This window comes from Pinus tabuliformis, chromosome 3_2, assembly GCF_031772625.1.
Source record: "Pinus tabuliformis cultivar Carrire ecotype Pingquan chromosome 3_2, CPIR1, whole genome shotgun sequence".
Lineage (NCBI taxonomy): Eukaryota > Viridiplantae > Streptophyta > Pinopsida > Pinales > Pinaceae > Pinus > Pinus tabuliformis.
In genome coordinates, this window is record NC_142302.1 from 48,832,806 (window position 1) to 48,848,435 (window position 15,630).

A 15,630-nucleotide genomic window follows, 5' to 3' on the forward strand; every position below is an offset into this window, starting at 1 on the left:
CTGCTACTGTATGTGGCATACGATATTTGTGAGTCCAGATTCTTTTCCAGATATCCATACCCCCCTGCACCCATCTCCACCATAACTTAGCCCCTAAAACCTTATTAATGATCTCCAAATCCCTGATACCAAGACCACCCTCCTCTTTCCGTTTTATGACTTGTTTCCATGAGACCAATGTCCATTTTTTTTGCTGGTTGGGCCCTTCCCAGAGAAATTTACCGAAGATTTCCCTTAATTTACAGAAGACTCCCTTAGGAGCAGGCAGAATGGATAATGGGTAGATAGGAATGGATAACGGAACTGATTTTAAAAGGACAACTCGACTTGCGAAATTCAATGTTCTAAACGACCAAGTTTGCAATCGTTTGCGAATCCTATCCACGAGAGGTTGCCAATTCTTTATACGCAATGAATTAATATCTAATTGTATGCCTAAATATCTAGTGGGTAACTCACCCTGCCGGAAGCCAAGCACACGAGTTAAATGGACCTTAACAGCGGCAAGTGTATTGAAAATGAAGGTACAATATTTATCATTGTTGATGGCCATACCTGAAGTGGACATGAAAGCCTCTAATACTCACTTAAAGCCCCTTACCTCTCGGAGTGATGCTTCTCCAAACAACATTAGGTCGTCAACAAATTGCTGATGCGTGATGATAAGGTCAGCTCCCCATAATCGAATGCCTTTGAGTCCTCCTATCCTGATCTCCGTCTTTATTTTCCTGCTTAAGCCTTCCAGTGCCAAGATGAATAGAAAAGGCGAGAGAGGGTCTCCCTGTCTGATACCCCGCGAAGCCTTAAACAGAGTCGTAGGTATCCCATTAAGCAATATGGAGAAGTTCGGAGTGGAAACAAGGTTAAGAATCCAAACTATCCATCGATGGTCAAACCCATAAGCTTCGAGGACTGCTCGTAAATAATCCCAATGCAAACGATCATATGCTTTCGATAAATCCAGCTTCAGGAGCATTCCTGGTCACTTCCTCTGTTTTAAAGAATGTATCACCTCCTGGGAGACCACAATTCCATCCAAAATTTGCCTTCCCTCGACAAAACCTGTCTGCTTAGGCGCAATCAAGGTGGGTAGAAGAGGTTTCAATCTCTTCGCTATCACTATAGATATTATCTTATAAAGTACATTGCATAGGGCTATTGGCCTGAATCCCTGTGGTTCATCCAATGACTGAGTCTTAGGGACCAAAGTGAAGAAAGTGGAATTTAGAGCTGGCCTTACTTGCTGTCGGATTCGGGATTCCTCCACCACTGCCAAGATATCTGGCCCTATAAATTTCCAACTAGCCTGAAAGAATTCAATGGTATAGCCATTGGGACCCGGAGCCTTATTTTTAGGCATGTTCATCACAACTTCTTCTACCTCTTCCAGAGTAACCACCCGCATTAATGCCCTATTCTGTTCAGCTGTAACAGTTCTTGGGATGTCTCGACAGATATTAGTAATAGCCTCCCGGCGATCCCGCTGAGTTTCCGTGAGTACCCCCCGAAAATACTGCACTAACGTCTTTTCGATACCGGCCTGCTCCACCTCTCGTTCCCCTGCATCATTCTTGATAGAGAAAATCCTATTTCGTTGCCTATGTTGAATCATGGCTTGGTGAAAAAATTTTGTATTCCTCTCACCTTCTCTTAACCATCTAACCCTAGATTTTTGGCGCCATAAAATCTCTTCCTGTTTGCGACGTTCCTCTAACTGACTTATGAGACAGCCTTCCTCGCGACTGGTAGCTTCATCACGCCCGTCCAATATTATTCGTTGCTGTAAGATCTCCAAGGCACCTTCTAACCGCTGCTTAGCTTCGTGTATATTGCCAAATTCTTGGCGATTCCAATCCTTAATGTTCTGCTTGAGTTCCTTAAGCTTCAGTTGAACGGTATGCATACTTCCATTGCCACTACTGGTGCTTTGATTCCACCACAATTCCAGTCGTTGAACAAATTGAGGATCACGTAACCAAAAAGATTCAAAACGAAAAGGTTTTTTACCTTTGATAGTCTTGATGTCTACCTCCAAACGGATGGGCCAGTGATCGGAGCCAATGCTCGGGAGAATGGTAGATTCAATGAAAACATCCCGATTTAAGATGGACTCTGATAATAAGAAGCGGTCGAGGCGAGAGGCAATTTGATGCTGGCCGCCACGCCGATTATTCCAAGTATGTACTCCATTGATAGTGTGAATATCCACTAAGTGTAACTCTCTGATAAAATCATTAAAATCGTCCATGAGTGCATCCTCTCGCCTAGCCCCTCCTCGCTTTTCAGCTAAATTTCGAATGAGATTAAAATCACCCCCAAGCATCCAAGGAATATTCGGCAAAAGGTTCCTCAGAGTATGGAGGTTCCGCAAGAACCCCTGCCGTTCCTGATGAAGATGAGGCCCATACACCCCTGTGAATAAAATATGCTCCCCCATTCCGACTAGCCGAAACACTCCTGAAAGAATACGGGGAAGAGAATACCAATGTTCAAAAATTACCACGTCTGGGTTCCATAATACTGCTAGTCCCCCTGCTGTGTCTATTGCGTCTAGAGCCATAACCTCATAACCAAGTTTCAATTTCTTAACAACCTCCGCCAGCTGCTGACTTTCCATTTTCGTTTCCTGAAGTACCAGAATACACGGTTTATCTCTCATAATACGTTCCTTCAAATATCGTTGTTTCCCTCGACTGTTAAGTCCCCTTATATTCCAGCTTAATATTATCATTTAAAATTTCCGAGGGTTTGGGACAAATACCTCAGACAGAGGTATCACCTTTCCAGAGTTTACCAGATTCTCACCCACGGCTTGAATGGATTCATTTAACGTGCGTCGCCCTTTCTTCCGACCGAGCTTACCTAAACTATCCCCTTCCTGAGCATCAGGCAGGAGCCGCGTGTCTAAACAACCAGCCGTCTTCTCCTTGTACCGTTGAAAGGTTTCCTTATACAATTGTTTCTCATTCTCTGGGATGAATCGTTCATCCAATTTCTTCCACTCAGTAAGCAACTTTTTAAGAATAGATTCCTCCTCATTACCCACTACCTTTAGAGCTTCCTGCCCCTCCGAAGTTGGAGCGATAGTGTTATCATCGCGAGCTTTGTCAGCGCTTTCCGGTTCCCGACTTGGGCTTCGACTCTTCCTCTTGCCATCCTTGATAATTTCCATCGGTGCACTGACATTGCTTTCCAGGTCCTGTCCAATGAGGGTGGTGTCCGTACCCTGAATGCCTTCGGCAACATCTGTTTGGAGAATAGTATACTGATTGTGACTGATAGGAAGGGTATTGCGGACCGGGTTGTGAACTTTAATATTCCCAGAAGGTGGTCGCCGTTTCCGTTGCACATCTTGAAAGCCAGAGGCTTCCCCAAGTTTCCTGTCACTTGGTGTAGCTGTATCCGTCATATCCTTTGTGGGCTTTGGGTGAGGGGGGTTAGTATTCCTCGGTTGGTCAGTACTCTGTGGGCAATCCCTAGCAAGGTGACCATAAACATGACAGCGGCGACAGCGAAACGGGATGTGCTCATAGTCAATAGGTTGCTGCCATATTTCGTCTTGATACTCCAGCTCAATGAAGTCTGGTAAGGGGGCTGAGATGTCCATATACACACAAATTCTTGCGTACGAGGTATATTTACCCCGCTTTGTGGTCTCAGCCACCTTAACAAATGATCCTATGGAGTTTCCAATCCCTTCTAATATTTCTGGATCCCAGAATTCATCAGGGAGGCCAAAGAGACGAACCCAGAGCGGTGCGGCTTTGATTTGCTCAGCCTCCGGATTGTACCTGTCCTCCCAATACCGTATAAACAAACCTGCGTTATTCATAAAATAAGGACCCTCTTCAAACACCGCAGCCTTGTCCTGTAGATTGGCAAAAATGACTGTAAAGAACCCCTTTGCACCTAATTTAAGATCAATGTGGCCTCGTGGTTTCCATCGCTGTTGGATCCATCGCAGGAGATCCCGTTCAGAAGGCCAATACCCGATGAATTTACAAATCAACGCATGGTCACGCATATAACAGCGATAATCCTCCAACTTGTGACTCGGGATTACATACCTGGGTTTCTTTTGGGCCCGTGGAAGGCATTTGTTGACCAGCCGTGCCTGCCACTGGTGCCCCATGACTGGAGTGCCATCACCTTCATCTAGAAGCGGTTCTTTCCCTCGACTGGTGCTGGATTGTCCCGCCGTGACATCCCGAAAGGAGGGGGTTTCACCCCTCCCCTGCCGTGCAGCCATAGCGAACCTCGAAATCGAACAAATATACCCTTGTGCAAAATTACGTAAAGGGCGGTGTGCATTTATGAATAGGGCGGTGTGTAGCCCAAGCAACAGAAATTTCATAATTCTGGCAATTTTAATATACCAACTTCAGGAGCTCATAAATGGAGTTTTGCTTGGCCAAATGAGGCCCAAAATGGCTCATTGGAAAGATAAAATCATAGAGAACATTTATAAGGAGGTTTCATTAACCGATTTGATTATTTATTGGGTCTAAAATCTAGCAGAATATCAAGCTCAAAATTTTTAATAAAACTAATTTTTTTGAGTTTTATTTTCTACATTTTCATTTTCCCAAGCCTCTTATGAATGCAAATACTTTCATCAATGATATCCTTGGACAATTAAATCATCACAAAAATCAATAGAAAGCTCAAATTTCCTTTTCAATTATTTATTTAATTGAAATTGATTATATTTGTTTTAATTCTAGATATAGCATTTTGATTTTATTTTTTGCATTTTAATCTTGTTTTGATTTCCTTTTTGTAGGAAAACAATTGAAGAAATGAAGAGAAAAGAAACTCAATCAATGAGAAGGCTCCAACAATCGAAGAATGGAATTTTGAGCCAATGAAAATTGATTAAAAAGATTTATTCTTCAACAAACTTTCCTATTTTAAATTCCTTTGTAAATATTATAAATAACAAATTGTAGAATGTAATAAGGGCTTCTCTCCTCTGCAATTCTAGAATTCTAAAAGAACTTTTGTAATAGGATTTATAGTTGTAGGTGGGAGGAGAGGAATCTCAAATCTGGATATTATTGAGTTTTTTCTTTTACACTATAAGTTATGTATAATAAATAGAGTTTGCACTATTGCAGCTCTAGTTTTGAAAGCAGAAATTCAGGCACTGTAAAGGACTATTAGAGACCGGAGCTAGAGAAATGGATTCAATAAACTGGTATTTATAATACTATTATTTTAAATGTTGGTTTCATTTTATGTGACAAGAATGTGTCAATTTACTTTCATATTTGTGCACTTTTGTCGGTATGGGTAATTTGTCTCTATTTTATGTTATTATTTATCTCTACTCTTATGGGCTGAATTTTGATTCCTAAGTAACTATTTACTCATAAATCTATCTTTTAATACTGGCTTAATAAATACTAATATGTTGTGAACTTTTTTCGCATATTATTATTTAATTATTCAAGTTACTGATTAAATAATCAATATCATTTTTCGAACTTATTTCTGAGTGTTGTTGATTGATTATTTCAGTTAATAGGTATCAATAGGATGTATTTCGGTATTCATAATGTCACTTAATTGAACTACTTCATTGACTTGATATTCATTAGAAACTAGACATATTTAAGTCCCAATTATTCAAAATTATCTTGCTCTTAATTGGGTTAGATCTATATCTGCCTAATTGAGATAGGGTTAAGATAGTTCTTTTTGCTTGCATCTTAGAATAAGTTTGCATTGATATTAATTTCTACATTCTTTTAAGTCCTCTTCCCAAAGAGGAAAACTTTAGTTGTGGCTTGGCTGAGCCCCAAATCAACTTAAGGATCACTTTCTTCCCTAATTAGCAAGAGGGTTGATCTGATGTCACTTCTCCATTGGTGAATGAGAGTCATATTTTAAATCCATTGGAGATTGAAAGAAGGTAACTAGACCTAGTTGAACCAATCAAAACCACCATTCCAAATGGAAAAGGAGTTGCTTTAAGGTCTGGACTGGGTGGTCATCCCCCATGTTGTTGCAGTGAATTTCGAGGCTTCAACAAGCGCTAATACTGTGCTTCCACCATGTATTCATTTGGAAGGATCCTCGTTGTATGGCTTAAATTGGCTACCATTCACCCTTCCTGGGAATAACTCTCCATTCAACTTTACCAACTGAACTACTCCACCATCAATAATCTCCTTGATGAAATAGGGCCGCAACCAATGCATCTGAAAGTTTCCTGGAAATTTATCAAACTTGTTATCATATAATAACACTAAATCATTTACCTTAAAGGTGCACAGTTTGATGTGTCGATCATGCCATGCCTTTTCGTGTTCCTTTTGAACTGCTAATGGAATCCAGCCAAAAGCCTATCTTCTTCCAGTTACGCGAGCCTTTCTTCCATGGCTTTGCAATCCGCCATTCTTGTGAACGTCACTATGCGCAGACTAGATACAATTTATTCCATTGGCATCACAACTTCAATCCCATAAACTAACCTAAAAGGAATTTTTCCAGTCAGCTTCTTACAAGTTGTTCTGTAAGGCCATAGCACCGCAAGTATGTGCACATCCCAGTCGTTTCTTTGTGTATTGTAAGCCTTCGTCAACATGCTCTCTAGAATCTTATTAAACACTTCTATCATTCCATTACCCTGTGGGTGATATGGCATGCTCTTCTGATGGTAAACCTAAAATTCCTCTATCATCGCACTGATTATCTCATTAAGAAAATGCGTACCACGATCGCTCATTAAAATTTTTGGACAACCAAACCTTGTCAGCACGTACTCAAATATGAATTTTATTGTTGTCGTGCTTGTACAGTCCTTCATTGGCTGTGCCTCCACCCATCTAGTTAAATACTCAGTCGCAGTGATGATGTATTGTGCACCCGTTTTCTTTCCTGGAGGTTGAATTGGTCCCACAATGTCAATCACCCACTTCTTGAAGGGTTGTAATGATATCTGTGAATTCAACACAAGCTCATCCCTCTACGAGGGTCTACCAATACTTTGGCATGCATCGCATGCCCTACAATATGCCTTTGAATCCATATGCAGTGTCAGTCACCACAACCCAGCACATAGAATCTTCTGCACTGTTGCTTTGCCCGCATAATTTCCTCCCACAACTCCTCCATGAGCCTCACCGAGGATGTTGTTTCATTCAAATTTTGGCACATAACGTCATAGTATTTCATCTGATCCCATTTGATACAGGTGTCCTGCAATGATAGAAAAGTATGTTGCGTGCACCACCAATTCCTTCTGGAACCATTCCCGTCATCAGGAAGTGCATAATATCTTCAAAGTGATTTTCTGTGATGTGCATTGCAAAGATCTACGCATCAGGTAGTCCTTCCTCCAAATTAGTAGGCTCCTCTCATGTTTCAATTCCCAACAGATGATCCAGCCTAGCATTCAATCGCCCTAGTTTCACAATAACTTCAAAATCATATTCTTGAAACAGCAACAACCATCTTCATATTCCCCCCCCCCAACACAGGCTTGTTCACCAAGTACTTCAATGCAGAATGGTTTGTATACATCTTAGAGTGTCTGCCTAGCAAGTAGTGCCTAAACTTCTGGAGCACGTATACCATGGCCAGACCTTCACACTCTGTCGTTGAATAATACTTATCAACTTTAGATAGCTTCCTACTTGTGAACATTATGGGATGATCCAATTCTCCCTCACCTGCATGTGTCAGTACTGCTCCCAGCACAATACATGACACGTCCACACGCACATGAAATTCCTTCTTCCAATCCAGGAAGACTAGGATCGGTGCAATGACCATTTTCTCTTTGAGCACATCCAAGCTCTTCTTACAGCACATCCAAGCTCTTCTTACATTCTTCATTCGAGCAGAATGTAGCATCCTTTTCTAATAGTTTCTCAATCAGCACGGTGATATGGGCATAGCTTTTGATGAATTTTCTCTAGTACCATATATGCCCCAATGTTGTGCGCAACTATTTCACACTTCTTGGTGTCTCCAAATTGATTATAACTATGATCTTGGCAGGGTCTATCATCAAGCCTTGTCTACATACCACATATGATCAGGTGCTCAAGTCCTAGGTGTTGTAAAAATGCTCAAAATTCAAAGTGCTCAGAACTGGTTCACAGCTGAACGACTGGAAAGTGCTCGTCCTCCCGATTCCGGCGCCGCAAACGGTTCGGAAAACGGTCGCCGTATGAGGGAGATATGGCCAAAACAATATCTTGCCCAAAACATTAGAAAATTGATTTTTTTTTTTAAAAATTAAAAAAAGAATATTCTTTCTGAAGCAGCCAATGACAGGCCGCCACGTGGCAGGCCCAGAGGAGGCCACGTGGCCCCATGATGACGTCAGCCAAATTGGATGGGCGGTGTGGTGTATTTAAAAGATTTTGGCATTGGTCGGGTTTGAACCCGAGACCTCCCACACGCTACTGAACATGCTTACCGTTGCACCACCGCAGCTACGTTTGAAATATTGGCGGCACAAATTAAAGTTAAGGTTTAAAATTTCATGGGCGGGAAAACAAAGGGGGCCAGCCCCTAAGGGCCAGCCCGCCCTCCATATGACCTTGACCCGGAACCAGGAGCTTAAGCTAACCGCCAGCCCAACGGTCAGCACGCAACCCGAGGAAGACATTTATTGTAACTGCAGATATGGCGGAGTTTTTGGCGGAGGCGCTCCAAAATTGGCGGAATTGCCATATTTGTCGGGGTTAACTGCAGTTAGCTAAAGTTAGCTGGAGTGCTTTTAGGGGAAACTGGCAGTCTGGAGTAAATGGCCATAACTTTGGCCCAGAAAATCGGTTTTGGACGAATTTTTTTTTGATTTTGGATAATTTCGACCTTCTGAAGCCATTGGTGCAGGTCTTACAGCCATCAGAGGTCATTTGCATACGTTTTGGAGCCGTGAAAGTTCTAGGAGCCACCAGGGGCCAGTATTGGGAAGACTGTACAGGGTTGCAGGTATCCATTGGAGGTGATCCAATAGTCAATCCTGAAGGATTCATGTGTTCTGAATCCATTTCTACCATCTATTTCTCCTGTAGATGCTTCTATTCAGCTGTATTTTCAATTTGAGCATTTAATAAAAACAAGGACAAGCCCATTTGGAGGCTTTGGACCCAGCAGACGTAGCCCTGGAGGGGGTGAACTGCTTTATCAACTTCTTGTGCATATGTGGTTGGTTTATTTTGCAGAACAAATTCGTTTTTATGTGTTAAACAGTAAAAAGAAATAATTCTGCTATGCTTAAATGGGTTGTAATCAGCTGAAAAGTTCATGTGTTTCATTTCTGCAAGACATGGGAAGCTTTTAAATATGTTTATTTCTGAATTGAATACCTTGCAAACGAATTTCAAGTAGTTTCATATTCAGATCAACATAACCCACCAAGATCCCAAAAGGGATGCAAAACAAACATTTCTTCAGAGTGAGTGCGATCTAGTACCTCCGGCATGTATCTAGCATCAAGCGCAGACTTGCTACATGGCGCTTCACCAATCCAAAAACTATCCAATCATCAAAGTATACCTCCAGAAATTTGTGAATGGAATCTTTGAACTCTACAATGACTATGCGCGAGAAGATTGCAAGCATGTTCTTCAACCCAAAAGGCATCACAATATACTGGAAGCATCCCCATTCAATCGTGAAGGTCATCCTACTCTTATCCTCCGACGTGATCTTGATCTGATGGTACCCTGAGAGCCCATCAGTGAATAGATATGCTTCTTGGCCGCCAATATTATCCAGCACCTCATCAGTGAACAGAGTTAGGAAGGGATCATGCACATAGGTGTCATTCAACTTCCTAAGATCTATGCATATTTGTATCTCATCCTTTTGTTTCTTGTCCTGAACTACCATTGGGCTTACCCAATCAGACTCCTCGACTAGTTCAAAGATACCTACTGCAAGCATTTTATCCAACTCTAAACGAACCCTTTTTTTATACTTCGGATTGAAGTGGTAAGGTCTTTGCTTAACTGGCTTCTCGTCCAGTTTTAGAGTGATCTTCATGACACCCAAGTCTCCTATTATCACTTTCAGATCTGAAAACTTCATGGGGAATATATCTTGATATTCGCAGAGTAGTTTGGTGACCTTATCTACTATCTCGTCATCCTAGTAGTCCCTAATCTTTGCAAACTTCGGCTCTGCTTCCATGCCAATGTTCACCTATCTAGTTTTGAGTGGCTCGGTTATGTTTGGGTTCTCTAGTTGCAGTCCCTCAACTTTGCGGTGACCTTCAGTCTTTGGAATATTAGTCTTCCTCGGGTCTTCGTCTTATTCTTCCATTGTTACATATAGCACTCCAGCGCATGGCTCAGCTGGGTAGTCCAATCAGGTTGAATCAAATCTAAAGGATCCCATGCTATCCTAAAGATCGCTACCTTAACCTCCTACAACGCTTTTTCAATACATTCAAACCCATCCTCAAAGCTAAATGTCATCAAAAATCCTTGGCCCAAAACATCTCATTCTTTAGTGCCATGGCAGAGTTCTGACTCCAAGTACCAATTCATCGGTATAACATCCAAGGTATGACAAAATAGATGGACCCACTTCAGCTGAGGCTTCACTCCATACAATTCAATCCATTTGGCCAAATGTTTGCATGGATCATTCCTTCCATCATACTTTTCTATTAGCCACACCAGACCACACTCTCATCATTTTTCTGTCTGCCTAGCAAGTAATGCCTAAACTTCTAGAGCGTGTATACCATGGCTAGACCTTCACTCTATGTCATTAAATAATTATTATCAGCTTTAGATAGCTTCCTACTTGTGAACGCTATGGGATGATCCAATTCTCCCTCACCTACATGTGTCAGTACTACTCCCAACACAATACATCACGCGTCCACATGCACATCAAATTCCTTCTTCCAATTCAAGAAGACTAGGATTGGTGTGATGACCATTTTCTCTTTGAGCACATCCAATCTCTTCTGACATTCCTCATTCCAGTAGAATGCAACATCCTTTCTTAATAGTTTCTCCATCGACGTGGTGATATGGGCATAGCTTTTGATGAACTTTTGATAGTACCCTATATGCCCCAACGTTGTGTGCAACTGTTTCACACTTCTTAGTGCCTCCAAATTTATTATAACCATGATCTTGGTAGGGTCTACCATGAATCCTTGTATGCATACCACATGACCCAGGAAGATCCCAAAAGGGATGTAGAACAAACATTTCTTTAGATTGAGTGCAATCTGGTACCTTCGGCATGTATCTAACATCAAGCACAGATTTTCTACGTGGCACTTTACCAGTCCAAACACTGTCCAATCGTCAAATTATACCTCCAAAAAATTGTGAATGAAATCTTTGAACATTGCAATGACTATGCGTGAGAAGATTGATGGCACGTTCTTCAGCCCAAAAGGCATCATAGTATACTGGAAGAACCCCCATTCAGTCGTGAATTTTGTCTTACTCCTATCCTCCAGCACAATCTTGATCTGATGGTACCCCGAGAACCCATCAGTAAAAAAATATGCTTCTTGGCTGCCAATATTATCCAGCACCTCATCGGTGAATGGAGTTGGGAAGGGATCATGAACACAAGCATCATTCAACTTCCTATGATCTACGCATATATGTATCTCATCCTTTTGTTTCTTGTCCTGAACTACCATTGGGCTTACCTAATGAGACTCCTCGATTGGTTCAATGATACCTGCTACAAGCATTTTATCCAACGCCAAACGGACCCTTTCTTTATACTTCGATTGTTTTTTCTTAACTGGCTTTGCGTCTAGTTTTAGAATGATCTTCATGAAACCCAAGTCTCCTATTATCCCTTTCAGATCTGAAAACTTCATGGGGAACAGCTCTTGATATTCGCAGAGTAGTTCGATGACCTTATCTACTATCGCGTCGTTCCAATAATCCCCAATCTTTGCAAACTTCAACTCTGCCTCCATGCCAATGTTCACTTGTCTATTTTTCAGTGGCTCGGTTATGTCTCGGTTCTCTATTTGCGCTCCCTCAACTTCACAGTGACCTTCAGTCTCTGGAATATTAATCTTCCTCGTATCTTTGTGTTGTTGGGAAAAGTATCCAATACGGAATGACCCTATCCCACTCTAAGGGTGATAGTTCCTTAGCAACAATCAAATCAAAGCTATTTGAGATTACTTCTTTATGAGATGTAAAAGATGGGAGAAAGAGATCCACTAACCGATGTCTTTCGCTAATGATTGATCCAATCTTCTCTCCTTGCTGCTTGCCCCCAGCTCCTTGCTCTTTCACTGGCCCAGCTACACCAAGATCCTGCAAAATGGCAAGAGAGGGAAACTACAAGAAGCATACATTCATAATTGATTCAAGGATTAGAATAAATCAAATACACAAGTATAGCAATTCACCATTGAGACACATGCATATAGAAGAACCTCAAATGTTTTATTAATGGAAGAAGTAAGGTTCAGGAAGTGATACAACCATAAGAGGCCCAATCCAGCATCACCTTCCCAGCAGAAAGAAATCTCCTCTTCACCTCCTTCAAAGCAAATCACCCAATAGTTCTAAACTCAAACCAACAGCAATTCTTTACATTCACAAGATTCCAGCCTCCCTAGACCTCATGAGAGAGATCTATATATAGGAGTTTTGGAGAAAGGATGAGTCAGCTTGAGGCTGGCATGAAGCTGACTAGTGTCCTCTCCCACTTCAATTCTTAAGTCCACTTGGAGGTTCTTGCTTCCACTTGGAGATTTGGAACCTCTTACTCATCACCAGTCGAATTCTCTGATCCAAGTGTCATTTTGGAAGCTTCCTGGGCATTGACACCTTGAGGAATGACTCTGCCACATGTCCAAACTCGCCCAGCGCAGGTAGCCTTCTTTGTAGTTGACATTCAACGCAGGTAGACAGTGGAGCACTTGACATTCAGCGCAGATGCTCAGTGGAGCAGTTGACATGATCCAGAATTGCCTTGTTTTTGAGTGTTTTCAGGTGGAGAACTTTTGTTTAGTGTTGTGGTTTGCTGACCTTGTTCCTCTAGGGGTAGGAACAACATGTTTAGGGACTTTGGATCCCTTAGATTATGGACATTTCATGCTTCATGCTGTAAGGCACAAAAATGTCTATAACAGTTGCCCCCTAAAGTATGAGGTCGTTTATCGGGTGAAATGCTTTATCAGGAGGATCCGAAGTTCATTCAATCGCTGAGAGGTGACCTGTAATAAGATACAATACAATACATTATTTTTCATACTGCTTTCAGGATCTAGCTGAGGCGGGCATTCCCATGCTCAGCTTTATAAATACATTTTTCTATACATAGAACAGACAATCGTCTGATGGTAGACTGATAATTCTCTGCTGAAATTATCATCCTTTGAGTAGGATGATCATCTGCTGCACATGTCAATGTCTTTATTTCCTGAATATATATTGCAGCCTGGATGGATGAAACTAGATCTGGGGTCTTCAAACTCGTCCGATCTTCACTCTAAGTACAAGTCGATCCATGTGAGAATTTCTTGGAGTCGAACATGGAAAGACATCACTTGATTACCAGTCAATGATGTAAACTATTAACAAGCGCGAGAGGAATCACCGATAATGATGATGACCCTCAAGGTACGGCAGTACAATCCACGTGGTGTGAATAAAGGACTTGGCGTCGAACACCACGCAGAATCTTTCGGTCGAAGGTCATTGATGTATACCTGTCGCCGGAAGTGAGAAACTTGCCATTGAGGCATGCAAGCTTGAAAGTACTGAGGGGGTTGTTCCTAGATCAACTTCTTGGATAATGAGCTGAAGTCGACAAGAAGCGATCCGTCAAAGGAGGGCCTTAATGAATCCCACATCAGTGACATGAAACGGAGCTAATGATGAAGGTGAAAACGATCTGTGAAATATGATTCAGGGTGGCGGTCATGAAAGGATGAAAGATGATGTATGGTAGTGGATGGGACACAGTTGAATCTTTCTGAACAACATCTCTTGAACATATAACGACACTGATGTGATGGATCGGTAGCATTACCCCAAATGTGGATGGTTTGGCGAGACCATGGCGATGAGACCAGTGAATGAAACAACCCAACCCGATGTGGTACGGAGGAAAAGTGTCATGTTCAAGAGCGACTTGCTACCATTAAAGCTTTGAGGTTCTCCCAATTTTTCCCCAGTCATTTCTGACCAGTACCTCTTTATTTTTGTCAAGCTTGAGGAGGATAACATATGCTTGTTCTATAACCTGCCCTTCGGGCAAGCCCATCGCTATGTTTTAACGAGCCTAGCGATAGGGAAACTCATTCTCGTCTAAAGACAAGTTTGTCACTATTTAATCATTTTAACGAGTCTAACGACAAGGAAAACTCGGTCCTTTTCATTTTTAGAGAGTCTGAAAAGGTACATAAAGTTAACTCCAAAATTCCTTTTTCGTCATCTAATCCCTTAAGTCCGAAAAAGTATAAAACAATACAAAAGGGATGAGTTTTCGATATCTTTAACGAGCCGAACAAAACAAGCGCTCGATCTTTTTGTGCAATAATCCCTCAGGTCCAAAAAGATTAAAATCTAGAGGAGGGATAGCCCTTCCGGTCCTTTAACGAGCTGGAAGGCCAAAACTCGGCAACCTTTTCATATTTTACGAGTCAGTTGAAAAGAGCTTAAAGAAGACTCGTCTTTTGAGGAACGAGTGATAAACAGGGATAGCAACTGATTCCAGGTACAGGTTGGAATTTTCCAATCACGGCAGTGTCACAAGGATGGCTAGGTGAAATCACTCTTCGCAGCTGTTCCTCAAAATGGGTAAACAATCATATGGAGGTGAACGATCGGCCAAATGAAAGTGGAGGTGGCAGGTGCAAACACGACCAAGGCTTTTTATGGCTGATAAATTTACGATCACAGTGGTTATTTACCGGGATAGGTTCATTTTTTGTTTAAAAATGAGCTTAAACTCTGGAGGGAACATTGCTCATTGCTTATATTTATTTTTTAACGAGCATGAAGACCGCGTTAAAACTGCTCGGATCTTGTGTTTATTTTTTAATGAGCATGAACTTTATGCTAAAACTGCTCGATCTTATGTTTATTTTTTAGCGAGCATGAACTATGTGCTAAAACTGCTCGGTTATATAGTCAAATTTTGATTTTTACTATAAATAGCTTTTCTCTCTTCAAGGATAGTACTGCATTTTCAATTGCTGCAACAAACTTTGTTAGAAATGAATAATATTTGCATGAAAATGAGATTATAACCCTAATATTTCGCTTTGAACTACGTAAAAAGCCATTAAAAGGTGTTTTTACCTCTCATTTTACCATTTCATTTGAATTTGGTTTGTTGGAGCTCTGGAGGTGCCTCTTCCCCCTTGATTTTCCCCAGCTGATTCCGGGAGATTCTGTGGATGATTTTCAGCGCCGTCTGGACCAGGTAGGAGCTAAACCCTAGCTCTTTCTTTTCATGGTTTCCTTTTTCTATTATGTGCCTGTTTCCCAGCTTTTCTGAGCCTCAGGGGTTTTGCTAGGGCACCCTAACTTCAGCGTAGGTTTCCCATTCGAAACCTGCGTTGAATGTCAAGCTGCCTTAAGGCAGCCTAACCTTCAACGCAGGTGGGACACTCTCTGCCTGCGTTGGGCTCAAAAAACTGAGTTTTTAGCACATTTT

General features: G+C 41.6%; 1 protein-coding gene across 1 annotated transcript; it reads right to left on the reverse strand.

Annotated features, from left to right (window-relative positions):
* Positions 1-982: 982 nt before the first annotated feature.
* Positions 983-4,249, reverse strand: LOC149179743 (uncharacterized). The gene is made up of 2 exons (XM_089413636.1): positions 2,762-4,249; positions 983-2,626 (listed from the first exon to the last, which is right to left on the reverse strand). Exons 1-2 carry the CDS (start codon positions 4,247-4,249, stop codon positions 983-985), a joined length of 3,132 nt encoding a protein of 1,043 aa, XP_089269762.1.
* Between the last annotated feature and the right edge of the window lie 11,381 nt (positions 4,250-15,630).

Excerpts from the sequence above, each read along its gene's own strand:
- LOC149179743 (XM_089413636.1), bottom strand. The coding sequence starts at position 4,249 with ATGGCTGCACGGCAGGGGAGGGGTGAAACCCCCTCCTTTCGGGATGTC. Across the intron at positions 2,627-2,761 it reads AGGTGATACCTCTGTCTGAG|GAAACGAAAATGGAAAGTCA; the intron begins GTATTTGTCCCA and ends CTGGTACTTCAG.